Source organism: Melospiza georgiana, chromosome 14 (assembly GCF_028018845.1).
Source record: "Melospiza georgiana isolate bMelGeo1 chromosome 14, bMelGeo1.pri, whole genome shotgun sequence".
NCBI classification, from domain to species: domain Eukaryota; kingdom Metazoa; phylum Chordata; class Aves; order Passeriformes; family Passerellidae; genus Melospiza; species Melospiza georgiana.
Window position 1 is genome coordinate 2,061,991 of NC_080443.1, and position 27,483 is coordinate 2,089,473.

Below are 27,483 nucleotides of genomic sequence, written 5' to 3' on the forward strand. Positions count from 1 at the left end.
GTGGCACCATGGCAGCTGCGAGGGACACGGCGCGGCTGGCCTGGATCCTCTGCCTCGGGGCCGCGGCGCTGGTGGCCACAGGTAAACACCGGGGATACGGCCCGGGGCAGCTGCAGGACAGAGGGCACCTGCAGCTGCCTCCGGGGCCAGCCGAGAGCCGGGCACAAACCCTGGACTGGGATGGGCTCAAACCCTGGGCAGGGATGTGCTCAAACCCTGGGCAGGGATGGGCTCAAACCCTGGGCAGGGATGGGCACAGACCCTGGGCAGGGATGGGCTCAAACCCTGGGCAGGGATGGGCACAAACCCTGGGTAGGTATGACCACAAATCCTGGGCAGGGATGGGCTCAAACCCTGGGCAGGGATGGGCTCAAACCCTGGGCAGGGATGGGCACAAACCCTGGGCAGGGATGGGCACAAACCCTGGGCAGGGATGGGCACAAACGCTGGGTTGATATAGACACAAATCCTGGGCAGGGATGGGCAAAAAGCCTGAGCTGAGCTGGACACAATCCCTGGGCTGAGCCAGGTGCAAACATTGAGCAGAGATGGGCACAGACCCTGGGCTGGACTGGGCACACAAATTGAGCTGCAGTAGTAAAAATTTCATTACAGTTTTAATCTCCTTTCAGTCTTTTGTTTTACAAGCCTTCTTTACAATAAGAAAAGTCAAATCCCATTCCCAAAATCTTGCTTGCTGAGGCTGCACAGCCACAGTACCACATCTGTATTTGAAGGTAGAACTTTCCCACATGGGGTTAAAATGGGTTTTTATCTAACAACCCAGGGTAAAAAAAAAATAGTAAGATCTCTATGCAACCACTAATGTGTCTTCAGTAAGACAATACAAATTATATACCTGAAGGAGATGGATATTGAGGCCAATCAAAATGAAAGCTGAAATAATATCAGCTCTACTGATTTAATAAAGGTATAATGAAATTTTTCAGAAGAAATTTAAAATTCCATTTAAAAACATTAAAATTAAAATTTAAACTAAACAATTTTAAATGAGAAAACACTAGTAATCAAATTGGTAAAATAAAACAGCATATTAAGATAGTATAGTGTTAAAGCTGATGTGAGTTTGTTGAAGCTTTATGTATAAAAACTACTTGTCTAAGTGCACAAAAGGTGTACATTTAAGTAGCAAATGTAGCAATTACTTACAACCAGAACAGTGATGTGATTCTGTGCTGCTGTCCCACAGAACAACCAGAAGCAGAGACCAAATACGGGAGAGTCCGAGGGTACCAATTCCACGTGGACACAGCTGAGAGGACTGTAAATGTCTTTTTGGGACTGCCTTTTGCTAAGCCTCCCGTTGGATCACTGAGGTTTTCTGAACCCCAGCCACCTGAGCCATGGGAAGGTGTCAGAGATGCCACTTCCTACCCACCAATGTAAGGCCATGACCAAACCACTGACCCTGTCATGATGTTAAACTCTGGGCACTTCCAGGACTCTGATGTGCTCACAGGGCCATCCATGAAGACAAATTCCTTGGTGCCCCCTCGTTGCACCTGCAGCTGTCCCAGTGGATGCATTTCTAAAGACACTCTGGGAGCTGCTCTCTGTGCCAGCAGCTGCTCTCTGACGGGCATCAGAGAGAGCTGAGATGGAGCAGCACCTACAGACAATGCTCTGCCTCGGGGGCACTTGGCCAGCCCTTACCAATCACTGGAAACCTTTGGAGCAGGGACAGAAAGGAGCTGAGGAAATGCTGGGGCACAACGTTAGCGGGAAACTGCTGAGTCAAGTGCTTAAAAGGGCACATAGGAAATGCACAGCAATGCCAATCTACCTTGTAAATGTCTCACTCCCTTGAGTTGTTCTACTGGCCCTGTTTATTGTCTCAAGTCCAATATCTACCATTGCAAAGTAAAAAGCTATTGGAGACTTTAAATAATTCATTTATATTTGCATATGTATTTCACATACCAATCTAAAAGTGTGCTGGAGATCAGTTTCTGCTTAGCACTTTGTTGTGGAAATACAAAAACGTTTCTCTTCACAGCTTTCAGAATTTTGTGAATTCTCTTGCCTGTTACTTTTGCATTTATTCAGGTGTCTACAGGAACCAATACTAGGACAGTATGTTTCAGATAAGATTACCAACAGAAAAGAGATAGTTCCTCTGCAAGTTTCTGAGGATTGCTTGTACCTAAATGTCTACACACCTGTTTCAACAGGAGAAAAGGAGAAGCTGCCTGTAAGCAAAATCCTTATAACACCTTCAGCAAAATTATCTGACTGGAAAACTTCAACCTCTGCCATGAGCAGACATGCAGGGGCACTTCTGTAGTGATGAACAACTTACATGCTTTCTCCCAGCAAATATTAGTTGGAATTAAAGAGGCACAAAATCCTATTTTACAAGTAAAATTGTATTGCCATTTAGCTAAGCAGTGCTTGATTTAATCCAAAGGATCAGTCCAAAGTCACAGGGCACTGACACAGTGTAAACATTTAACAAAAGCAGTGCCATTTTGTAGCCCTGCAGGCCTCAGATTTGAAAGATTTCTGCAATTTGTGAAATGTATTCTGACGGAATAGGAGTGAAATAGCACAAAATGTTGTATCATGGGCTACATTTAGTTTTTCTCAGTGGGGGCTCTTACCTGAGCTGGGTTGATCCTCTGTTTCTTTTTCCAGGTCCTAGTATGGATCCATGGAGGTGGATTAGTTATTGGAGCAGCTTCATCATATGATGGCTCAGTATTTGCAGCATTTGACAACGTGGTGGTTGTAACAATTCAGTACAGACTCGGTATTGCTGGATATTTTAGGTGAGTTGGATGATGTCAGTTTTTCCTAAGTGATTTCCAAAAGGATGTGTGCAAAGCCTTTGTAAAGAGAAGTGCAGAAGACTTGCTTATGCAAAGAAACATTTCTGAACTGCACCTGCAGCACTGGGGACAATTTCCAGTGCCAAGGCAGATTCCAGGTCTGTTCTTGTGGGGCTGCTGCTCCAATCTCAGGGATGCCCAAGCCATCCATTCGTCAGTCTTGGAGGGAAGTTCTGTGTAGACAATGGCAGATGATTTCTCACACCACAGACTGTGTTTTCCTCTGCCTCTTGGCTTGCATTGAGCACTTGAACAAATCTGTTCTGTCCCTGCAGCACTGGTGATGAGCATGCCCGGGGTAACTGGGGATATTTAGACCAAGTGGCGGCTCTTCGCTGGATTCAGGAAAATATCATGCATTTTGGAGGAGATCCAGGATCTGTCACTATCTTTGGAGAATCTGCAGGAGGAATCAGTGTTTCTGCTCTTGTAAGTTCCCAGTAATCAGGAATTGTAATTACTTGGGGGGAAAACCCCTCCATCCATTTTCAGTATCGGCATGGGAAGTCAGTGAGAGAAAAGGGACGGGGTTACGGTGACACATCACCTGGGTCTTTGATAACACAACAAGGCAAAACAACACAGATTTTGAATGATTATAATGTGTCATTTTCATACTCTAATGCTGTCGTGAAGTAACAGAATGTTATTACTCACCTGTTGAATTAAGTTCTCGTTAGTTTGGGTGTTTTTTTCAATGTCAAAAACCCCTCAAAATCTAATCTCATGAGAAAAGTCCTTTAGGAGGAGTTGTGCACTCTTGCCCAATTTCTGTTTGCTTTGACAGCCACTTGTGCCAAGTGATTGAGGTGAACAGTTCTGGCAGCTGGTACAGCCCAGCAGTTTGTGACCCTGTGATTGTGTAAAATCTTTACTCCAACACGGAGCACATTGGCTGTGACTCTCTCCTTCTCCAGTTGCTCCCACTTTGGTACAGCTCACACAGCCCAGCCAGGCTTCCTTGTACCTGGCATGCACATCCCCGCTTCCTGTGGCCAAAAGCTCTTTCCTGCCCTTCTGCAGCACAGCCAGCCTGCCTTGGGCACATCCCATCTGTACCTGCCCTGCAGGGTGCTGCTGGGAGGCCCTGGGAGCAAAGGGCAGGGGAGGGAAAGGCCCTGAGCTCCCCATCCCTGCCAGCGCTGCCAAAGCACTTTGCACAGCTGGGCTGTGGCCAGAGGCTGCACAGGGGCACTCTTAGCACATGGGCTTTCAAAATGCCCCCAATGGCCACTGCTGATACTGAAACCCAAAATCCCAGGGGAGAACACACTGCTTGTCATGCTTGTCCTTGCTTTCTCACAGGTCTTATCTCCCCTGGCCAAGGGCTTGTTCCACAAGGCCATTTCAGAGAGTGGCACTGCAGCCCTGCTCTTGTTCACTGACCAGCCTGAGGAGGAAGCACGGGTGGGTACATGTGGTAATTTTAATTCCTTTTTCCAGATATATTTTTAAATGTTCAGTCCAAAATATTGAATCATGTGAATTCATATTTGTTGTGAATCAAAGGAGTCTTTAAAGGCAGTATTTCTGTGTGCAAATAGTACATGTTTAATTATGTGTTGATTTTCAAACACCCAAATATCCACAAAGAGAGAAGAATGTAAAGTCGAGGAATATTGTAACATGTAGTGTCTTCAAAAAACCTGAACTTAGACTTTTTTGGTGGAAAACAGTATCAGACTCTGAATACTCTTCCCCTCCTGTTTGATGCATGTAGTGTGCGAACAAACAAGACTTTATTCAGTTTTTTGTACTTTGAGAACTACAGGCTTCCAGCCCTTTCTTTTCTCTTCAAATACAAAGAACAATTTCCAGAACCTGGAAGCTGGCACATCAAAGAGACAGCTGTCTCTAATGGCAGCTCTTGCTCCAGCCAAAAAGACATCACCAAGAGTGGTAGAATGTGCTATCTGTTGCCCTGCAGATGGTTTATTCTCTAACTCCTTTATGTCACCCAGCCTTCTCAGCCCAGCCTGTTAATTACCAGCATTGTCTCAGAATATTTCTGTATCAAGAAAACCTGGAGGCAGAGGTTTTCCCCTCCTGCCCAGCCCGTGGTGTGAAGGATTGTGAGGGCTTCCAGTGCCCTCCCTCAGGAGCTGGGACAAGCCAGGCTCCAGCATCCTTTGTGCAGGAGCTTTGGCTGCTCCTGCTGCACTCGGTGTCTCGTAGAGCCAGACAGAGGAAATGTGTCCAAACCTGTTTGTTCTCACTGCTTGCAGAAAATTGCTGCTGTCGCTGGCTGTGAAAAATCCAGTTCAGCTGCAATGGTTGAATGCTTGAGAGGAAAAACAGAAGAAGAACTACTACAGATAACACAGAAAATGGAGGTGACATGATTCTTCTTGCATTTAAATGACAATGCAGATCTTTTAATCCCAGAGAATACCCTTGGTGGGATGTAATATTAAGAGAACCTGAAGTGGATGTAAAATCTGTCGTTCTTGACTTTTTCAGCACATGACAGCACTGCAGATCTGCAGTGAATTCTTGCCTGAAAAGTGCAAACAGGTTCCTGCCCTTCATTCTGCATGCACTTGGAGCTACCTGTGGCTTGCTGTCATGCTCAACAAGGGCAAGGAAAAGAAAATGGCCCAGATGATTCCGAAGAACCTGAATATCAAATAATATATTATGTCCTACCTAAAAGTTCTTATCACATTGCTTATGTATGTTTGAAACTTCAGTAGAGAAGTGATTTTCCCCACTGTTCCACACATCCATGACCATAATTAACTAAGGAAAGATGTAAATTCAGTATAATGACTTCTGCTTCACAAACATTAGAAATATAATGTTAATCTTCACAGAACATCCTGCCTAGTGCAGAACAGCTGTCAGAGAAAATGTTAACATGGCTTGGATACCATGATGTTTTGTATTTTCATTTGGCTTCTCTTTGGAACTGCATTTAAAATCTGAACATCTTTAGGAAGTAAAATGAATGCACTAATGAAGCTTTCTTTTTTCTTTTTCACTTTTTGTTCAGGAAATGTTTTACATCAGTACATGTGTAGATGGTGTATTTTTTCCAAAGAGTCCCAGGGAACTACTCTCTGAAAAATCATTCAATGCTGTCCCATACATCATAGGAGTAAATAACTGGGAATTTGGATGGGGAATTCCTATGGTAAGAGAATTATAATGTTGATCTTAAAACATCACTTTATAAATAGAGGCTGTTTTAATAAGTATCATTCTCTGTATCACACAGATGATGAAATTTCCGCCTTTTGTGGATGGTCTGGATAAAGATGTTGCACGTCAAATTTTACCGAGCCCCTTAGCAGTAATCATTAAGGTAAGAGACCAGTTTCAGAATAACCCAGTGGTGCTGCTTGGCTGCTCTGCCTGGTTTTACTCCTGGAGGGACACATTTCCCAGGGAAATGCCATTGTGCTGGACAGCTCCCTGAATTGGGGCAGAAACAGGCACACAGGTGCTGCACTCCTGTTACCTCCAGTCACTGGAAATACTCTGTGCATTCCCAGCCTAAATGCCCCTCTTCTTCAAAAGGAGTTCTGTGGGAATCCAGGAGTGATGCAGGTACCTAAACAAGGTCGCTTGGACATTGTAGATCCCCCCAGGTCATGCAAGACGTGCAGAGCAGCAGCAGGTCTGGCAAGAGACCTATGGGACACAAACTCCTAAAGCAGTAGCTGGGCACTGGAAACGAAACCCCGAGAGGTTTGAGGTGCACTGACACATTCCTTCAGGTCTCTCGAGGTTTTGCTTCCCTGTAATTTACAAATCTCTTGGCTTTGTGGTGCCTTTGTGCTCTCCTGAAGCTACTCCATAGAAAAGTACAGATTATGAGGTAAGAATTAAGGACTGTAGAAGCAGGGCCAGTACTTGCAAGCATCAATCAATGACACAGACATTCACCATGAACTTGGAAATGCAGAGCCCAGGCTTGTTCTGAAAAGCAGAAATATGGTCATTGACAACAATCAATGGATTTGATGAAATCCAGCAGGATTTCTGTGCTCTTGTGAAGGTGTTTGCACAGAAGAGAGAAGAGTCAGCATCACTGACTGCTGCTTATCTAAAGGTGGTTGATCCTTTGATCTTGCATCCCTCTTGTGCCCAAGATCACCTGTACCCACAGCTGTGTAACTCCACTCTGAGCTCTGAGCCACACTCTGACACAGCTGGGGATTTTCTCTGAAAGCTCTTGGTGGGGATTAGCCAGGGATGTGCAGAGGCCACACTCACCCACTGCTGTTGCTCCTTACAATACTCATCATCATTATAATACTTTTCATTGCTGTTTCAGGGCCTTACATCTGAAGTTGTTGACAGAGTGTACAAGGAGTACATGGGGGATGCAGAAAGCCCTGCTCAGGTCCGAGATGGCCTCCTGGATGCATTGGGAGATATCTACTTTGTCATCCCTTCTGTGGAAGTGGCCAGATCCCACAGAGGTACCCAGCAGCTTCAGAACAGCTGTTCAATTCTGGCTGGAGGTGGTGTGGACAGTGTGCAGCACTTTTCACTATCTAGAGAACTGGTAGTGGTTTTTTTAACCAAAACAGTTATTCATGAAAGTTTATCATGTCTGGAGCAGTATTTTCAGCTCTCAAACCAGCACTTTTCTGTGTCCTCTAGATGCTGGCAACCCAGTCTACTTTTATGAATTCCAGCATCGGCCGAGTTACTTGGAAGATTTTCTACCAGAGTTTGTAAAAGCAGATCATGGAGCTGAGATTGCCTTTGTCTTTGGAAAGCCATTCTTAGCTGGTGATGTACCCATATTTCCTCCATCTTCCTTTTAGACCCTCATTACTTCTTATTTCAATTACTGCATGGCTTTAGAATAGAATTTCTCTCTTTATAAGCATTACAAACATTATGTCTATTATTAGCATACCTTATATATCATAAGCCTCATTATGAGCATAAGCATCTTCTGTCTTCACTAGCAGATACTTTGCAATACATCATTCATCTGCAGGTCTCTCCTAGAAAAACCTCCAACAGCTCATGGCAACCAGGAGAAGTGTTGCAATGATACAGCTGATACTCATTAGTTACTTTCTAATGTGGCCCTTCCCTCTCTCCCTTTGCAGGAGGTGCTACAAAAGAAGAAAATGAACTTAGCAGAACTGTGATGAGATACTGGACCAACTTTGCTAAAAATGGGTGAGAATCACAGTGCTAATTACAGCTCAAGTTCAGTCTGTGCTGCCCGGAACGTACTTACCTGCCTGAAGCAGTACTTATATGGTGCTTCCTGAAATTTGACAGAATTGAAGAGAAATGTTGAAGCAATTTCTCTTCTTAAAGGTCTTTTTAAAGCACCTGCAGACATGAGGAAGAAAAAAATCTAAGAGCAGTTACTGCATCAGCAATGAAGTTTTAGATTTAAAATGAATGGCAACTTTTACAATTTTGCTGTTACACTGATGAGCATTTTCATAAAATACTGTCCATTTATTCAGGTACAAGAATCACATCAGCTGGGCTCACCTGCTGGTTTTCTGAAATGCTCTGAACCTGAGCAGTCAGACAGCAATGGATTGTCAAATGGAGAGCTAACTTTTCCTTCTTTTATTTCCAGAAATCCCAACGGGGAGGGCTTGGTCCATTGGCCTCAGTATGACCTGGAGGAAAAATACCTGGGAATAGACCTGGAGCAAAAGGCAGCAGAGAAACTGAAAGAACACAGAGTGGAGTTTTGGGTACAGCTCATGAAACAAAGTCAGACTGGAAGGAGAGAACACACAGATTTATAAGATCTGTGGGGGGCACAGTTTGCTTTTAAAACTCAAAGGAAAGTCAAAGAAAATGAGTTTTTCAGCATACAGAGTAATAATCACCTTCTAACTCACTGTTGTGTAATCTGCTGGACTAATCACAGTGAAGGGAGAGAAACAAGGGGCATTCAGAATGTTTGTCAGATTGAAAATCACTATTTAATGAAGCAACCAGAAAAAAACCCCACAATCTGTCTGGGTGCAGACAGATCATGGTACCTACTCAGTGCATATCAAAAGTGAATACAGAGGTGGGAATGGGCACATGAACTGAAATCTGCAAGAAATTATATATATACTGTAAATGTCAGACGATTTTATATGCTTATTCCCTTCTTCTTTCAGAAGGGCATGGTCAGTTGTCCTTCCTAGAGACTCTTTCTGCTTTCTTTCACTGGAAATAGCTTGTAGGCAGCAGAGCATCCATCAAACAAAGTCTGTGAGGTGAGCTTGACATCTCACAAAAGAGGACAGAAAATCTCTACCTGTTCTATTGCTGTCTGAATTGTTCTAAATAAATGGTGCTTTGATTTTTGGAACTTCCTTGTCTTTCACTAAACTGATGGAGGCTCATTCCGAGAGGTCAAGGCACACGTGAGAAGCCAGAAACGTGCCCAGGTTCTTTCTTCCACCCCAATGGTTTCAGGTATGAATCTTTGCAGGTGTCTGTGCAGGACCTGAGGCTTAAGGCTCTTCCATAGCCTCTTCTGGGCTGTGACTGTGTGTCCTTCACCCCTTCCTGGCAAATGCCCGGTGCAGGGGCTGCAGGAGGACGCAGTGCTGGCAGGACAGAGCCCACAGAGGCAGAGGGGGAGCAAAGGCTGGTGGTGCTCCCTGCACGTTGTTGGCTCAGCAGCACCAGAGAGGAGATCTGCTGACATGCAGAGTGTGCACCCCCAGCCTCCCCCAGCTGGGGAAGGGCTCAGGGCACACCGGGAGGGAAGTGGCTTTTTTTCCAACTTACATGGCAAGCAGGACACAAAGGGACAATGTGGGAATCGAGCTCTCCTCATGGCCACAAACAAACAAACAGCCCTACTCCAACTCCCCCTTGCACTGGTGCCCAGCTGCAACATCCCACAGCACCTGGGGGCTCTCACAGGGACAGCCCAAGCTCCTGCTCCAGCTGGTGACCCTTTGTAGGTGTCTTCTTCTTCCTCCTCTCCCCTGGCTTCACTTGCTTTTGCACACCTGTGGATCTCAAGCAGTGCCATCTGCACTACCTGGCCACCCCCTTTTCTGCATTTTCCATAACTTGTGAAAAACTCCAGTTGTGGCAATCAGGAACAGCTAATTGCAGCAACCATGCTGCCAGTTGTGTCACACATTTCTTACCCCTTCCCTTGTTTGATCTGGCACAGCCTTTTTGTCCATTAGTGGTGTGTTTGTTGAATCAATGTGTCTGTCCCTGCACATTCACAAAAATCATTATCCTAACAAGACAGAAGGAATCCTGTGTCTTTGGGAATGCAGAGCCATCAGTACAACTCCTGGGAAGAAGGGAGGCACACATCAGGCACACATGATTACAAAGAAGTTTCTGGCTGTGTGAGAGGAAGTGTTCTGTCCATCTGTGGATTTTAAACCCCAAATATAAAGACTGGTACACACGGTCAAACAGCTGGGAAAGGAATAACACCACGGCCACAGTGAATAGGCCACATTTAAACTGCAGATCCTTACCTTATGTCCCAAGCCTCATTTTATCTCATAGCTTTAGTATTCATCGTCACTTGGTTCAGATTCACAGCTGCACCAACAGTTGAATAAATTCTCAGCAGTATATTTACTGATACTATTCAGGAAGAACTGCTGCTGTTCTGTTTTTCACATTCTGTCAAGAAAAGCCTTAATCTTTGTTTTTTTGAAGTTTATTAATTATCCATAATTACTGTAATTGCCTTTCCAATGTGCTGAGTAACTATGTTTGTTCTGTGCCAGTGTCTCTTCTCAGATCATCTTGTTGCTGAGTGTGAAATATACAAATTTTTATTAAAATAGGATGTTCTTTGCAGTTTGATAATTTGTAACTTGCAAACCTGATCAACAAGGAGGAGATTTAATCTGTGAAAGAGAGCAGCCAACAAGCTCTAAGTGATGTGCAGCTGTTAGAAACACAAATTCCTGGTCAGCAGAATTGCCTTGTTAAGGTTTGGGGCTGGACATGTTCCGATGATCTCAGCCCCGTGGGAGGGTAACAGAGCTGTTTGTGCCTCCCTTGAGCTGCTTGGGAGAAAGGAAGCTGTGAGCAGGTGGAGTGTGCTCCCAGCTCCAGCAGCTCTGTGGCATTGGAGTCCCTGGGTTTACAGACAGGGACCTTCACTGATCACCTTCCCTCTTGGGCTGCAGGCACCTCACTGCTCAGGAGCTGGGCTCTGTGAGACTCAGACCCATGAGCTGTCTACACCTGGGAGTTTTAGACTCCCTGAATAAGAAGACTGTAAGCAATAAAGCACAGAGTTTGTCACATGGAGCTCTAGGGCTGTGTCATCCCTGTCTCACCACCGACCCCACAGAACACGTGGATGCCAACATAGCTGTGGTGACCCCGACGTGACACGACTCAGCCAGCTCCTGTGGCTACAATGGGAGCAGGCAGGCCGGTGTGCAGGCAGAGCACCCGACAGACCAGCCGGCTAGTTGAAGAAAAAATCAAAAGGTGAGTGCAGAGAGTGGCCAGGCCAGCCAATAACCAGATATAACAAGAAGTGAGCGTGAAGATCCACCCAGTTTATACAGTGGGCAGGTCTGTTTTGTGGCGAAAAGCTTCTAAGAATCTGGAATTCTTATTATATATCCCATTTAAATAGAAAAAATTCCACTGGAGAACATGGGAGTAACCGTCTCCATGGAAGGAAGAACATCCAGCAATGCAGGTATGGACCCATTTTCTAAAGAAATTACTTTGAAAAAGAGAATTTATTAGATAGGATAATATGACCTAAAAATCAGAGATTAGAACCTACCAAAGAGAATGCATCAAATATTCATACAAGGACATAAAGTGGTGAATATATGCAGCTTACAAAAGTGACAGAAATGCAATTAAAATCCTAAGACCTTGGAAACTGATATGGGATTTAATAAGACGGATAAAAACCAAGATGCGTGGTGAGGACTGTGTGCTGGGAAAAGCGGCCGTGCCGCACCGTGAGGCGCTGAACTGGCGCCACAGGGAAGATTACTATAGGGGCCTGAGTAAATATATGTATGGCAGTAAAAGATCTCTGTATTGTATAAGTGACCCTGCCCCGATTCTAGTTATTGTAAATGGGCTGCAGCTGTGATGTCCTTGATTGGGCAGCAGCTGTAGACCATGAAGGTAGCTGGGATAAAACGGGGTGTGGCATTCATGAGAGCTGGAGAGGGGCCTTGACTGAGAAGCAGCAACAATGCTGCTGTGCGAAGACCATCCAGAAGGTATGAGACCCTAGAAATATGATAAAGAACAATATGATTACAACATCTGGTGACCCCGATGTGATAGAATATGCAGCCCTGAGAACATCTAGGCAAATGTATGTATTCAAGACAGCCAAGAGCTGTGGTACCCATAGAGCTGGGACAGATCTGTAGAAGAAAGAAGCAGGAGCTTTGAATAGCATGGCCTTTGAGAAAAGGAGCCTGAGAACATCTAAGGAAAGGTATGTATTCAAGACAGCCGAGAGCTGTGGCAGCCTGAGAGCGGGGACAGATATGTGTATTGTAACTGTGTAATTAAAAAATGTGTTAAGAGAAAAAGGGGAAATATAGGGGCCTGAGTAAATATATGCATGGCAGTAAAAGATCTCTGTATCATATAAGTGACCCAGCCCTGATTCTAGTTATTGCAAATGGGCTGCAGCTGTGATGTCCTTGATTGGGCAGCAGCTGTGGCCCATGGAGGTAGCTGGGATAAAAGGGGGTTGGCCATTCAGGGAGAGTTGGAGAGGAGCCCTGAACAACAACACTGCTGTGAAGAGCTGTTGTAAGAAAACACCCAGAGAGAAGGTATGAGACCCTAGAAATATAATATACAACAATATGATTACAACAGATTACACAACATTCCCAGAGGCGTGGTGAGGGCTGGAGGCACAGCTGAATCCCAGCGGGCGGCGAGAGCCTGCACAGAGCCGATACCTCGGCGTGCACAGGCAGTGCCCCGGCCGGTGGCCGGCCCTGGCAGGGTCCGGCAGATGGGGGAACCCCACACACTGCCCGTGCCGCGGCAGCAGCCGGTGCCTGGCCAGGTGCAATGCTGGATTGTGCAATTCAGCCTGGAGCAGAGGCAAGCACAGCCACTGTGCCCACTCAGGACTGCTGTGCCGAGCTGAGTCGCTCTCCGGCTGCCCAGGGCTGCATCGTGGGTCTAGGCAACAGCACGCTGAGCGTGCCGCCCTGTTTGTGCGGCCAGAGCTTGCAGCAGCCGCCCTGGCACTGCCCCACGCTGCCAGGTTAGCACCCCCGTGACCCCACGCACACCAGGACAGCCTCCTCTTGAGGCCAGGTGGCCTGGCCCCAAAAATAATTCCCAACTCCATGGAGCATGGCCATGCCTCCATTGGGGGAACGTACCTACACCCTCAATCCAGTGTATATCAGGGGGCAGGGCTGGCCCCCAAGCCAGCATCCCTGCATGTGTGGCCTTGCCCCTGGCTGTGCCTCCATGGATGGATCTGAAATTACATCACCAGGAGCTCCTGCAGTTGTCATACCTAGAAGTGGGACCACTCTTCCCTCAGCACAAATCCCTGCCAGAGTTAAAGCATTCCAGAGACACAAGGGATCATCGTCCCCCTGCAGAACACCATGAGGGTACTGCTGTTGTGTTGTGTTATTTGGTTCATTCCTGATTTCTCCCCGGTTTGTAGTTGCACCCTAAGTTACCTTCCATTCCCCAATGTCAATGCTATCCCCGCTCCACCCATTCCACTGGAACCTCTCTTGTTTATCCTCAAATCCCCTCCCCGGTGCCTTGTCTGTTACTCAGTTCTCCGCCCCCATCTCTAGAAGCTTCCATGAAGGACATTGAGTGATTGGTCAAGGATCAGGGATCCCTCCCACTAAGTTTCATGAAAGGTTGTTCTAGTTGTCAATTGTCTCCCAGTTCCCTCCCCGTTGATCCTCTATTGGTGGGTAATTAAACCCCTCCTTTGGTACTGGCCATGAATACAAGATACTGCTCCTCTTGTCTCGGGGCTTTTTGGAGTTGTAACCCCTGAGGCTGGGGGCTCTTCGTGGCTCCTAATAAAGCTTTGCACTAACTATGCTCTGAATTCCTTCTCCCTTCCTTCACCTGTGCTCTCTTAGCCGCCCCTGTGCACCCTGAGCGTGGGGCAGTGTCCCCTGCAGCCTGCAGCGTGGCACCTGGCAGGGCAGCACCGTGTGGCTGCTTGGCACACGCTGTGACACACCACAGATGCCTTGCTGCCAACAGCCTTCCCTGACCCTGCCACTGGCACAGCCTCTCGGAGCCTTTCCACATTTCCAAATGCCAATTGTAAGTTTCCAGAGTGTGGGAAGAGCCCTTGCAGGGGGCCCACCAAGCAAAGGGTGGAGGGAAAATCATGCAGGAGTGTTATACCGTGGGGACTGTAGCAAACAAACCTGCCCAAAAAATGGTGCTGACCACATGGCACACCATCACTCGGTGGCCAAGAGCAGGACACCCTCTCACCAAGCCCAGTGGGAAACCAGCAGCTCCTGAGCATGGGCACTGAAGAGGCAAAGGAAAAAATTTACCAGCACCAGCCAAAGCAACACCAACACACCAGCTACCCCACATAGCTCAGCAGAGCCCCACAGCCACCCTGCCAACCCCTGCTTCAACTCTACCAAGGTTCTCACACTCCACAGGAAACACCTCCTGCAGCCAGTGAGGACGTGGTGATGGCAATGGCTGCTTCAGCTCCTGTGTTCCAGCCCTTCTACATCAATGTTGTGGATGAGGAAGATTACATGGGTTTCCTTGATATGGATCATGCAGATAAGCTACTGAAGGAGTATCAGCAGAGAGAATGCCTTGATTTGGAGCAGATGATGTCAGAAAGGTGAGAACAGGTCTGCAGTTCATGGAGAAACTGAAGGAATTGTGTGCTTTCCTGTATGCTGGCTGAGAATCTCAATGGCACTCTCACTAAGCCTGACTGGTGACAATTGTCTGGAAGCTCCTTTAGGAACCATTGGGGTGCTGTGCAGTGCACCCAGTGCTGCCAAAGCTGCAGTTACTCCAAGGTGCTTTCAGCTCAGCTGTTTCTCAGGGACTGAGCAGTGTTCATGGGCTCCAGGAGGTGCAGTGGATGGTTAATCCCTGAAACAAGATCTGTGCCCCATGGCAGGACTTTAGATCATGATATTCCATGCTATTTCCTTTACAGGCCTAAAGATTTTCTTCCATTTCAGTTGCATTTTTAGGAGTTTATTTTTTGGGGGGATTTTAGCTAGAGAGATGGCTGATGGAAAGACACCTGAAGGTTTAGTAAAGTTTGCCTGAAAAACACTTGTTGTGCATGGTTCCTGTAAATATTTTCTTAGTAAAATATTTACCTAAGGGGTTACAGTGAGGACTTCTGGCCTCTTGTGCCTGGATTGGGGACAGCATTGGATTTGTTTGTAGCTAAAGCTGCTGTCAACTGCAGAATCTGCATAGAAGACTTTTCAGCAGCGCGGGTCCTGTCGATTTTTGTTGACAATAACAAAATTGTAGAACTTTAATTATGCTTGATTCAAAATTGAAAATAACAACATCATAATTTAAGAAGCACAAAAATGTTTGAGAAGTTATTAGAGGAAGGGGGTTTTACTGGAATACAGCCGATATCTGGTAGATTTGAGTCCCGTGTGGAAGTTAGTGATTGTAAGTCATCAGAAACCAAAGAAATAGAAGCAAAATGTTCACTTGCAACCTCAAACAGGAATTTTCTCTTAACAGGTACATCTTTTTCACTGTATTTAGTATTTTTTAAGGTGGGTTTACAGTCCTCATAGGTTTCTCAGCAGGTGAGACTCACAGCATTGCCCATCTGGCACGGCACAGTGAGCACTGGCCGTGCCCTCAGCCTCAGGAGCTGCACCCAGCACAGCCTGGCAGGGCGGGCAGGGCCCTGGGGCAGAGCTCAGGGGCCACCACAAACCCAGCACAGGCTGCAGACACAGCCAGCACTGCTTGGGGTCACCTGCAGTGCCTGCCACCGGTTTGCCCTGCGAGCAGCCAGGTTAAAGCTGGCTGGGGTTTATCTCCAGGCACTGTAAATCACACCTGTGCACGTACACAGGGCAAGATTTGGAGTAAAGTGCACAAGGAGCATTTGGAGTAAAGTGCACAAGCACAGCCACAGCACTCAGCACTAACAGGAGCAAAAGAGATGGGCTGAGCTAATTTGAAGACTTTGGCTCTCGTAAGCCACTGAGCTGTAAAGAGAGGTGTGAGCAGGACTGGATGTGGAGAAATGGAGCCCCTCTCCTGTGGAGACAGGCTGAGAGAGCTGGGCTGTTCAGCTGGACAGGAGAAGGCTCTGGGCACACCTCAGAGCCCCTTGCAGGAGCCCCAGGCAGCCTCCAAGGAAAATGGAGAGGGGCATTGGCCAAGGGCATGTAGCAACAGGACAAGGGGGAACGGAATGGCTTCAAACCAACTGAGGCAGGTTTAAATCAGATGCACGGAAGAGATTTCCCCCTCTGAGGGTGCTGAGGCTCTGGCACCCAGAGCAGCTGTATCTGCCCCATCCCTGGCAGTGCCCAAGGGCAGCTTTGATAGGAAGGTGTCCCTGCCCATGGCACAGGTGGCATGAGTAGAGCTTGGAGGTTTCTTCCAACCCCAACCATTCTGTCATCAGATCAGCTCATTCTTTGAAATGCTCTTTCTGACAACTGAGAACTCACATAATCAGAAATTGCAAAACTGCCTTTCTGGGGCAAGAGCTTTTGAGTTAGGAAAAAGAAAAAAAGCAGAGCCTAATACCTGCATAAAACCAACACAACCTCTTAGTTAATGTGAGCACAAAATCTCTACTCTGTTCTCTCCTTTACATATCATCCTTCAATTATGGATGAGCAATGTATTGCAATAAATCCTCTGGATTTTCCAGAGGCATTAGATAGAGAGTTACCACCCAAATACCACCCGTGAATATTGCTCCCACTAGATAAAAGCTAATCATTAATCTCTTTCTGATTGTTACTGTACTACAACACAACTCCAAACGTCCCTGAACACACAGAAATGAGTCACAGGTGCCTCCTGCACCCTGCATGTAAAAGCTGGGGATTTTCTAGTATTGGTGTTTTTGTCAGAAACATGCTTCTCTGAGAATAGAAATAACTCCACGTTTACTTCGGTGAAAGTACACCTGCAGGGCTCTGGTTTGGTCCCGGCTAGGCTGTGTTTCCCACCCGCAGATCTCAGTCCCAGAGGCAGTGAATGGGAGCGAGCAGAGCCGAGGTGCCCCGCGGGTGTGTGCGGGGCAGGCTGAGCAAAGCCTCCCCCGGGGCCGCAGCCGGAGGTGCTGCAGCCGCAGGACAGCGCTCCCGGCAATGCCGGGCCGTTTGCAAAGCGCTTGGGGGCCGCGGTGCCCGGGACTGCGGCACTGCCGCGGCAAAGGAGCGCTGGGGAGGCAGCGGGAGCCCCGCGGGCAGGAGGGCTCCCCGCTGCCGGGCCGGGCCCGGCAGTGCCGGCCTGGCTCGCAGCCCGAGCGCTGCCTCGCCTCAGCCGGCTTTGCCTTGCGTAAGGCGGCCCAGGCCCAGCCTATAAAGGCCCGGCCCGCGGGCTGGGGCCCAGTGGCACCATGGCAGCTGCGAGGGACACGGCGCGGCTGGCCTGGATCCTCTGCCTCGGGGCCGCGGCGCTGGTGGCCACAGGTAAACACCGGGGATACGGCCCGGGGCAGCTGCAGGACAGAGGGCACCTGCAGCTGCCTCCGGGGCCAGCCGAGAGCCGGGCACAGACCCTGGGCAGGGATGGGCACAAACCCTGGGCAGGGATGGGCACAAACCCTGGGTTGATATAGACACAAACCCTGGGCTGGCATGGACACAAACCCTGGGCAGGGATGGGCACAAACCGTGGGCTGATATAGACACAAATCCTGGGCAGGGATGGGCACAAAGCCTGAGATGATCTGGACACAATCCCTGGGCTGAGCCAGGTACAAACATTGAGCAGAGATGGGCACAGAGCCTGGGCTGAGCTGGGCACACAAATTGAGCTGCAGTAGTAAAAATTTCACTACAGTTTTTCGTCTGCTTTCACTCATTTGTTTTACTTGCCTTCTTTGCAATAAGTCAAATCCCTGTCCCAGAATCTTGCCTGCTGAGGCTGTGTACCCACAGTACCACATCTGTATTTGGTGGTAGAACTTTCCCACATGGGGTTAAAATGGGTTTTTATCTAACAACCCAGGGCAAAAAAAATAATAGTAAGATCTCTATGCAACCACTAATGTGTCTTCAGTAAGACAATACAAATTATATACCTGAAGGAGATGGAAAATGAGGCCAATCAAAATGAAAGCTGAAAAAATATCAGCTCTACTGATTTAATAAAGGTATAATTAAAATTTTTCAGAAGAAATTTAAAATTCCATTTAAAAACATTAAAATTTAAATTTAAATTAAACAAATGTAAATGAGCAAACACTAGTGATCAAATTAGTAAAATAAAATAGCATGTTAAGATAGTATAGTGTTAAAGCTGATGTGAGTTTGTTGAAGCTTTATGTATAAAAACTACTTGTCTAAGTGCACAAAAGGTGTACATTTAAGTAGCAAATGTAGCAATTACTTACAACCAGAGCAGTGATGTGATTCTGTGCTGCTGTCCCACAGAACAACCAGAAGCAGAGACCAAATACGGGAGAGTCCGAGGGTACCAATTCCACGTGGACACAGCTGAGAGGACTGTAAATGTCTTTTTGGGGCTTCCTTTTGCTAAGCCTCCTGTTGGATCACTGAGGTTTTCTGAACCCCAGCCACCTGAGCCATGGGAAGGTGTCAGAGATGCCACTTCCTACCCACCAATGTAAGGCCATGACAAAACCACTGACCCTTTCATGATGTTAAACTCTGGGCACTTCCAGGACTCTGATGTGCTCACAGGGCCATCCATGAAGACAAATTCCTTGGTGCCCCCTCGTTGCACCTGCAGCTGTCCCAGTGGATGCATTTCTAAAGACACTCTGGGAGCTGCTCTCTGTGCCAGCAGCTGCTCTCTGACAGGCATCAGAGAGAGCTGGGATGGAGCAGCACTTACAGACAATGCTCTGCCTCGGGGGCACTTGGCCAGCCCTTACCAATCACTGGAAACCTTTGGAGCAGGGACAGAAAGGAGCTGAGGAAATGTTGGGGCACAACGTTAGCGGGAAACTGCTGAGTCAAGTGCTTAAAAGGGCACTTGGGAAATGCACAGCAATGCCAATCTACCTTGTAAATGTCTCACTCCCTTGAGTTGTTCTACTGGCCCTGTTTATTGTCTCAAGTCCAATATCTACCATTGCAAAGTAAAAAGCTATTGGAGACTTCAAATAATTCATTTAGATTTGCATATGTATTTCACATACCAATCTAAACGTGTGCTGGAGATCAGTTTCTGCTTGGCACTTTGTTGTGGAAATACAAAAACGTTTCTCTTCACAGCTTTCAGAATTTTGTGAATTCTCTTGCCTGTTACTTTTGCATTTATTCAGGTGTCTACAGGAACCAATACTAGGACAGTATGTTTCAGATAAGATTACCAACAGAAAAGAGATAGTTCCTCTGCAAGTTTCTGAGGATTGCTTGTACCTAAATGTCTACACACCTGTTTCAACAGGAGAAAAGGAGAAGCTGCCTGTAAGCAAAATCCTTATAACACCTTCAGCAAAATTATCTGACTGGAAAACTTCAACCTCTGCCATGAGCAGACATGCAGGGGCACTTCTGTAGTGATGAACAACTTACATGCTTTCTCCCAGCAAATATTAGTTGGAATTAAAGAGGCACAAAATCCTATTTTACAAGTAAAATTGTATTGCCATTTAGCTAAGCAGTGCTTGATTTAATCCAAAGGATCAGTCCAAAGTCACAGGGCACTGACACAGTGTAAACATTTAACAAAAGCAGTGCCATTTTGTAGCCCTGCAGGCCTCAGATTTAAAAGATTTCTGCAACTTGTGAAATGTATTCTGACGGAATAGGAGTGAAATAGCACAAAATGTTGTATCATGGGCTACATTTAGTTTTTCTCAGTGGGGGCTCTTACCTGAGCTGGGTTGATCCTCTGTTTTTTTTTCCAGGTCCTAGTATGGATCCATGGAGGTGGATTAGTTATTGGAGCAGCTTCATCATATGATGGCTCAGTATTTGCAGCATTTGACAACGTGGTGGTCGTAACAATTCAGTACAGACTCGGTATTGCTGGATATTTTAGGTGAGTTGGATGATGTCAGTTTTTCCTAAGTGATTTCCAAAAGGATGTGTGCAAAGCCTTTGTAAAGAGAAGTGCAGAAGACTTGCTTATGCAAAGAAACATTTCTGAACTGCACCTGCAGCCCTGGGGACAATTTCCAGTGCCAAGGCAGCTTCCAGGTCTGTTCTTGTGGGGCTGCTGCTCCAATCTCAGGGATGCCCAAGCCATCCATTTGTCAGTCTTGGAGGGAAGTTCTCTGTAGACAATGGCAGATGATTTCTCACACCACAGACTGTGTTTTCCTCTGCCTCTTGGCTTGCATTGAGCACTTGAGCAAATCTGTTCTGTCCCTGCAGCACTGGTGATGAGCATGCCCGGGGTAACTGGGGATATTTAGACCAAGTGGCGGCTCTTCGCTGGATTCAGGAAAATATCATGCATTTTGGAGGAGATCCAGGATCTGTCACTATCTTTGGAGAATCTGCAGGAGGAATCAGTGTTTCTGCTCTTGTAAGTTCCCAGTAATCATGAATTGTAATTACTTGGGGGGAAAACCCCTCCATCCATTTTCAGTACCTGCATGGGAAGTCAGTGAGAGGGAAGGGACGGGGTTACGGTGACACATCACCTGGGTCTTTGATAACACAACAAGGCAAAACAACACACATTTTGAATGATAATAATTTGTCCTTTTCATACTCAAATGCTGTCGTGAAGTAACAGAATGTTATTACTCATCTGTTGAATTAAGTTCTCGTTAGTTTGGGTGTTTTTTTCAATGTCAAAAACCCCTCAAAATCTAATCTCATGAGAAAAGTCCTTTAGGAGGAGTTGTGCACTCTTGCCCAATTTCTGTTTGCTTTGACAGCCACTTGTGCCAAGTGATTGAGGTGAATAGTTCTGGCAGCTGGTACAGCCCAGCAGTTTGTGACCCTGTGATTGTGTAAAATCTTTACTCCAACACGGAGCACATTGGCTGTGACTCTCTCCTTCTCCAGTCGCTCCCACTTTGGTACAGCTCACACGGCCCAGCCAGGCTTCCTTGTACCTGGCATGCACATCCCTGCTTCCCGTGGCCAAAAGCTCTTTCCTGCCCTTCTGCAGCACAGCCAGCCTGCCTTGGGCACATCCCATCTGTACCTGCCCTGCAGGGTGCTGCTGGGAGGCCCTGGGAGCAAAGGGCAGGGGAGGGAAAGGCCCTGAGCTCCCCATCCCTGCCAGCGCTGCCAAAGCACTTTGCACAGCTGGGCTGTGGCCAGAGGCTGCACAGGGGCACTCTTAGCACATGGGCTTTCAAAATGCCCCCAATGGCCACTGCTGATACTGAAACCCAAAATCCCAGGGGAGAACACACTGCTTGTCATGCTTGTCCTTGCTTTCTCACAGGTCTTATCTCCCCTGGCCAAGGGCTTGTTCCACAAGGCCATTTCAGAGAGTGGCACTGCAGCCCTGCTCTTGTTCACTGACCAGCCTGAGGAGGAAGCACGGGTGGGTACTTGTGGTAATTTTAATTCCTTTTTCCAGATATATTTTTAAATGTTCAGTCCAAAATATTGAATCATGTGAATTCATATTTGTTGTGAATCAAAGGAGTCTTTAAAGGCAGTATTTCTGTGTGCAAATAGTACATGTTTAATTATGTGTTGATTTTCAAACACCCAAATATCCACAAAGAGAGAAGAATGTAAAGTCGAGGAATATTGTAACATGTAGTGTCTTCAAAAAACCTGAACTTAGACTTTTTTGGTGGAAAACAGTATCAGACTCTGAATACTCTTCCCCTCCTGTTTGATGCATGTAGTGTGCGAACAAACAAGACTTTATTCAGTTTTTTGTACTTTGAGAACTACAGGCTTCCAGCCCTTTCTTTTCTCTTCAAATACAAAGAACAATTTCCAGAACCTGGAAGCTGGCACATCAAAGAGACAGCTGTCTCTAATGGCAGCTCTTGCTTCAGCCAAAAAGACATCACCAAGAGTGGTAGAATGTGCTCTCTGTTGCCCTGCAGATGGTTTATTCTCTAACTCCTTTATGTCACCCAGCCTTCTCAGCCCAGCCTGTTATTTACCAGCATTGTCTCAGAATATTTCTGTATCAAGAAAACCTGGAGGCAGAGGTTTTCCCCTCCTGCCCAGCCCGTGGTGTGAAGGATTGTGAGGGCTTCCAGTGCCCTCCCTCAGGAGCTGGGACAAGCCAGGCTCCAGCATCCTTTGTGCAGGAGCTTTGGCTGCTCCTGCTGCACTCGGTGTCTCGTAGAGCCAGACAGAGGAAATGTGTCCAAACCTGTTTGTTCTCACTGCTTGCAGAAAATTGCTGCTGTCGCTGGCTGTGAAAAATCCAGTTCAGCTGCAATGGTTGAATGCTTGAGAGGAAAAACTGAAGAAGAACTACTACAGATAACACAGAAAATGGAGGTGACATGATTCTTCTTGCATTTAAATGACAATGCAGACCTTTTAATCCCAGAGAATACCCTTGGTGGGATGTAATATTAGGAGAACCTGAAGTGGATGTAAAATCTGACGTTCTTGACTTTTTCAGCACATGACAGCACTGCAGATCTGCAGTGAATTCTTGCCTGAAAAGTGCAAACAGGTTCCTGCCCTTCATTCTGCATGCACTTGGAGCTACCTGTGGCTTGCTGTCATGCTCAACAAGGGCAAGGAAAAGAAAATGGCCCAGATGATTCCGAAGAACCTGAATATCAAATAATATATTATGTCCTACCTAAAAGTTCTTATCACATTGCTTATGTATGTTTGAAACTTCAGTAGAGAAGTGGTTTTCCCCACTGTTCCACACATCCATGACCATAATTAACTAAGGAAAGATGTAAATTCAGTATAATGACTTCTGCTTCACAAACATTAGAAATATAATGTTAATCTTCACAGAACATCCTTCCTAGTGCAGAACAGCTGTCAGAGAAAATGTTAACATGGCTTGGATACCATGATGTTTTGTATTTTCATTTGGCTTCTCTTTGGAACTGCTATTAAAATCTGAACATCTTTAGGAAGTAAAATGAATGCACTAATGAAGCTTTCTTTTTTCTTTTTCACTTTTTGTTCAGGAAATGTTTTACATCAGTACATGTGTAGATGGTGTATTTTTTCCAAAGAGTCCCAGGGAACTACTCTCTGAAAAATCATTCAATGCTGTCCCATACATCATAGGAGTAAATAACTGGGAATTTGGATGGGGAATTCCTATGGTAAGAGAATTATAATGTTGATCTTAAAACATCACTTTATAAATAGAGGCTGTTTTAATAAGTATCATTCTCTGTATCACACAGATGATGAAATTTCCGCCTTTTGTGGATGGTCTGGATAAAGATGTTGCACGTCAAATTTTACCGAGCCCCTTAGCAGTAATCATTAAGGTAAGAGACCAGTTTCAGAATAACCCAGTGGTGCTGCTTGGCTGGTCTGCCTGGTTTTACTCCTGGAGGGACACATTTCCCAGGGAAATGCCATTGTGCTGGACAGCTCCCTGAATTGGGGCAGAAACAGGCACACAGGTGCTGCACTCCTGTTACCTCCAGTCACTGGAAATACTCTCTGCATTCGCAGCCTAAATGCCCCTCTTCTTCAAAAGGAGTTCTGTGGGAATCCAGGAGTGATGCAGGTACCTAAACAAGGTCGCTTGGACATTGTAGATCCCCCCAGGTCATGCAAGACGTGCAGAGCAGCAGCAGGTCTGGCAAGAGACCTATGGGACACAACCTCCTAAAGCAGTAGCTGGGCACTGGAAAGGAAACCCCGAGAGGTTTGAGGTGCACTGACACATTCCTTCAGGTCTCTCGAGGTTTTGCTTCCCTGTAATTTACAAATCTCTTGGCTTTGTGGTGCCTTTGTGCTCTCCTGAAGCTACTCCATAGAAAAGTACAGATTATGAGGTAAGAATTAAGGACTGTAGAAGCAGGGCCAGTACTTGCAAGCATCAATCAATGACACAGACATTCACCATGAACTTGGAAATGCAGAGCCCAGGCTTGTTCTGAACAGGAGAAATTATGGTTATCGACAACAATCAATGGATTTGATGAAATCCAGCAGGATTTCTGTGCTCTTGTGAAGGTGTTTGCACAGAAGAGAGAAGAGTCAGCATCACTGACTGCTGCTTATCTAAAGGTGGTTGATCCTTTGATCTTGCATCCCTCTTGTGCCCAAGATCACCTGTACCCACAGCTGTGTAACTCCGCTCTGAGCTCTGAGCCACACTCTGACACAGCTGGGGATTTTCTCTGAAAGCTCTTGGTGGGGATTAGCCAGGGATGTGCAGAGGCCACACTCACCCACTGCTGTTGCTCCTTACAATACTCATCATCATTATAATACTTTTCATTGCTGTTTCAGGGCCTTACATCTGAAGTTGTTGACAGAGTGTACAAGGAGTACATGGGGGATGCAGAAAGCCCTGCTCAGGTCCGAGATGGCCTCCTGGATGCATTGGGAGATATCTACTTTGTCATCCCTTCTGTGGAAGTGGCCAGATCCCACAGAGGTACCCAGCAGCTTCAGAACAGCTGTTCAATTCTGGCTGGAGGTGGTGTGGACAGTGTGCAGCACTTTTCACTATCTAGAGAACTGGTAGTGGTTTTTTTAACCAAAACAGTTATTCATGAAAGTTTATCATGTCTGGAGCAGTATTTTCAGCTCTCAAACCAGCACTTTTCTGTGTCCTCTAGATGCTGGCAACCCAGTCTACTTTTATGAATTCCAGCATCGGCCGAGTTACTTGGAAGATTTTCTACCAGAGTTTGTAAAAGCAGATCATGGAGCTGAGATTGCCTTTGTCTTTGGAAAGCCATTCTTAGCTGGTGATGTACCCATATTTCCTCCATCTTCCTTTTAGACCCTCATTACTTCTTATTTCAATTACTGCATGGCTTTAGAATAGAATTTCTCTCTTTATAAGCATTACAAACATTATGTCTATTATTAGCATACCTTATATATCATAAGCCTCATTATGAGCATAAGCATCTTCTGTCTTCACTAGCAGATACTTTGCAATACATCATTCATCTGCAGGTCTCTCCTAGAAAAACCTCCAACAGCTCATGGCAACCAGGAGAGGTGTTGCAATGATACAGCTGATACTCATTAGTTACTTTCTAATGTGGCCCTTCCCTCTCTCCCTTTGCAGGAGGTGCTACAAAAGAAGAAAATGAACTTAGCAGAACTGTGATGAGATACTGGACCAACTTTGCTAAAAATGGGTGAGAATCACAGTGCTAATTACAGCTCAAGTTCAGTCTGTGCTGCCCGGAACGTACTTACCTGCCTGAAGCAGTACTTATATGGTGCTTCCTGAAATTTGACAGAATTGAAGAGAAATGTTGAAGCAATTTCTCTTCTTAAAGGTCTTTTTAAAGAACCTGCAGACATGAGGAAGAAAAAAATCTAAGAGCAGTTACTGCATCAGCAATGAAGTTTTAGATTTAAAATGAATGGCAACTTTTACAATTTTGCTGTTACACTGATGAGCATTTTCATAAAATACTGTCCATTTATTCAGGTACAAGAATCACATCAGCTGGGCTCACCTGCTGGTTTTCTGAAATGCTCTGAACCTGAGCAGACAGCAATGGATTGGCAAATGGAGAGCTATCTTTTCCTTCTTTTATTTCCAGAAATCCCAACGGGGAGGGCTTGGTCCATTGGCCTCAGTATGACCTGGAGGAAAAATACCTGGGAATAGACCTGGAGCAAAAGGCAGCAGAGAAACTGAAAGAACACAGAGTGGAGTTTTGGGTACAGCTCATGAAACAAAGTCAGACTGGAAGGAGAGAACACACAGATTTATAAGATCTGTGGGGGGCACAGTTTGCTTTTAAAACTCAAAGGAAAGTCAAAGAAAATGAGTTTTTCAGCATACAGAGTAATAATCACCTTCTAACTCACTGTTGTGTAATCTGCTGGACTAATCACAGTGAAGGGAGAGAAACAAGGGGCATTCAGAATGTTTGTCAGATTGAAAATCACTATTTAATGAAGCAACCAGAAAAAAAACCCACAATCTGTCTGGGTGCAGACAGATCATGGTACCTACTCAGTGCATATCAAAAGTGAATACAGAGGTGGGAATGGGCACATGAACTGAAATCTGCAAGAAATTATATATATACTGTAAATGTCAGACGATTTTATATGCTTATTCCCTTCTTCTTTCAGAAGGGCATGGTCAGTTGTCCTTCCTAGAGACTCTTTCTGCTTTCTTTCACTGGAAATAGCTTGTAGGCAGCAGAGCATCCATCAAACAAAGTCTGTGAGGTGAGCTTGACATCTCACAAAAGAGGACAGAAAATCTCTACCTGTTCTATTGCTGTCTGAATTGTTCTAAATAAATGGTGCTTTGATTTTTGGAACTTCCTTGTCTTTCACTAAACTGATGGAGGCTCATTCCGAGAGGTCAAGGCACACGTGAGAAGCCAGAAACGTGCCCAGGTTCTTTCTTCCACCCCAATGGTTTCAGGTATGAATCTTTGCAGGTGTCTGTGCAGGACCTGAGGCTTAAGGCTCTTCCATAGCCTCTTCTGGGCTGTGACTGTGTGTCCTTCACCCCTTCCTGGCAAATGCCCGGTGCAGGGGCTGCAGGAGGACGCAGTGCTGGCAGGACAGAGCCCACAGAGGCAGAGGGGGAGCAAAGGCTGGTGGTGCTCCCTGCACGTTGTTGGCTCAGCAGCACCAGAGAGGAGATCTGCTGACATGCAGAGTGTGCACCCCCAGCCTCCCCCAGCTGGGGAAGGGCTCAGGGCACACCGGGAGGGAAGTGGCTTTTTTTCCAACTTACATGGCAAGCAGGACACAAAGGGACAATGTGGGAATCGAGCTCTCCTCATGGCCACAAACAAACAAACAGCCCTACTCCAACTCCCCCTTGCACTGGTGCCCAGCTGCAACATCCCACAGCACCTGGGGGCTCTCACAGGGACAGCCCAAGCTCCTGCTCCAGCTGGTGACCCTTTGTAGGTGTCTTCTTCTTCCTCCTCTCCCCTGGCTTCACTTGCTTTTGCACACCTGTGGATCTCAAGCAGTGCCATCTGCACTACCTGGCCACCCCCTTTTCTGCATTTTCCATAACTTGTGAAAAACTCCAGTTGTGGCAATCAGGAACAGCTAATTGCAGCAACCATGCTGCCAGTTGTGTCACACATTTCTTACCCCTTCCCTTGTTTGATCTGGCACAGCCTTTTTGTCCATTAGTGGTGTGTTTGTTGAATCAATGTGTCTGTCCCTGCACATTCACAAAAATCATTATCCTAACAAGACAGAAGGAATCCTGTGTCTTTGGGAATGCAGAGCCATCAGTACAACTCCTGGGAAGAAGGGAGGCACACATCAGGCACACATGATTACAAAGAAGTTTCTGGCTGTGTGAGAGGAAGTGTTCTGTCCATCTGTGGATTTTAAACCCCAAATATAAAGACTGGTACACACAGTCAAACAGCTGGGAAAGGAATAACACCACGGCCACAGTGAATAGGCCACATTTAAACTGCAGA

General features: G+C 46.3%; 2 protein-coding genes and 1 long non-coding RNA gene across 3 annotated transcripts; 2 read left to right on the forward strand and 1 right to left on the reverse strand.

The window, feature by feature from the left end:
- Positions 1-8,652, forward strand: LOC131089260 (fatty acyl-CoA hydrolase precursor, medium chain-like). The gene is made up of 13 exons (XM_058033908.1): positions 1-81; positions 1,211-1,403; positions 2,068-2,212; positions 2,656-2,789; positions 3,125-3,278; positions 4,155-4,256; positions 5,075-5,182; positions 5,842-5,982; positions 6,067-6,153; positions 7,129-7,276; positions 7,461-7,592; positions 7,922-7,994; positions 8,413-8,652. The coding sequence occupies exons 1-13, from the start codon at positions 9-11 to the stop codon at positions 8,585-8,587; spliced, it is 1,665 nt and encodes a 554-aa protein (XP_057889891.1). The 5' UTR covers positions 1-8; the 3' UTR covers positions 8,588-8,652.
- Positions 7,612-8,479, reverse strand: LOC131089282 (uncharacterized). The gene is made up of 3 exons (XR_009115228.1): positions 8,322-8,479; positions 8,056-8,153; positions 7,612-7,927 (listed from the first exon to the last, which is right to left on the reverse strand). It is a non-coding gene; the product is annotated as an uncharacterized LOC131089282 (long non-coding RNA).
- Positions 8,653-17,365: 8,713 nt separating the features above from the next.
- Positions 17,366-25,851, forward strand: LOC131089262 (fatty acyl-CoA hydrolase precursor, medium chain-like). Its single transcript, XM_058033910.1, has 13 exons — positions 17,366-17,446; positions 18,413-18,605; positions 19,270-19,414; positions 19,858-19,991; positions 20,327-20,480; positions 21,357-21,458; positions 22,277-22,384; positions 23,044-23,184; positions 23,269-23,355; positions 24,332-24,479; positions 24,664-24,795; positions 25,125-25,197; positions 25,612-25,851. The coding sequence occupies exons 1-13, from the start codon at positions 17,374-17,376 to the stop codon at positions 25,784-25,786; spliced, it is 1,665 nt and encodes a 554-aa protein (XP_057889893.1). The 5' UTR covers positions 17,366-17,373; the 3' UTR covers positions 25,787-25,851.
- The last annotated feature ends 1,632 nt before the right edge of the window (positions 25,852-27,483 follow it).

Excerpts from the sequence above, each read along its gene's own strand:
- LOC131089260 (XM_058033908.1), top strand. The coding sequence starts at position 9 with ATGGCAGCTGCGAGGGACACGGCGCGGCTGGCCTGGATCCTCTGCCTC. Across the intron at positions 2,213-2,655 it reads GAGAAAAGGAGAAGCTGCCT|GTCCTAGTATGGATCCATGG; the intron begins GTAAGCAAAATC and ends TTCTTTTTCCAG. Across the intron at positions 5,983-6,066 it reads TTGGATGGGGAATTCCTATG|ATGATGAAATTTCCGCCTTT; the intron begins GTAAGAGAATTA and ends TGTATCACACAG.
- LOC131089262 (XM_058033910.1), top strand. The coding sequence starts at position 17,374 with ATGGCAGCTGCGAGGGACACGGCGCGGCTGGCCTGGATCCTCTGCCTC. Across the intron at positions 19,992-20,326 it reads GGTATTGCTGGATATTTTAG|CACTGGTGATGAGCATGCCC; the intron begins GTGAGTTGGATG and ends CTGTCCCTGCAG. Across the intron at positions 25,198-25,611 it reads ACCAACTTTGCTAAAAATGG|AAATCCCAACGGGGAGGGCT; the intron begins GTGAGAATCACA and ends TTTTATTTCCAG.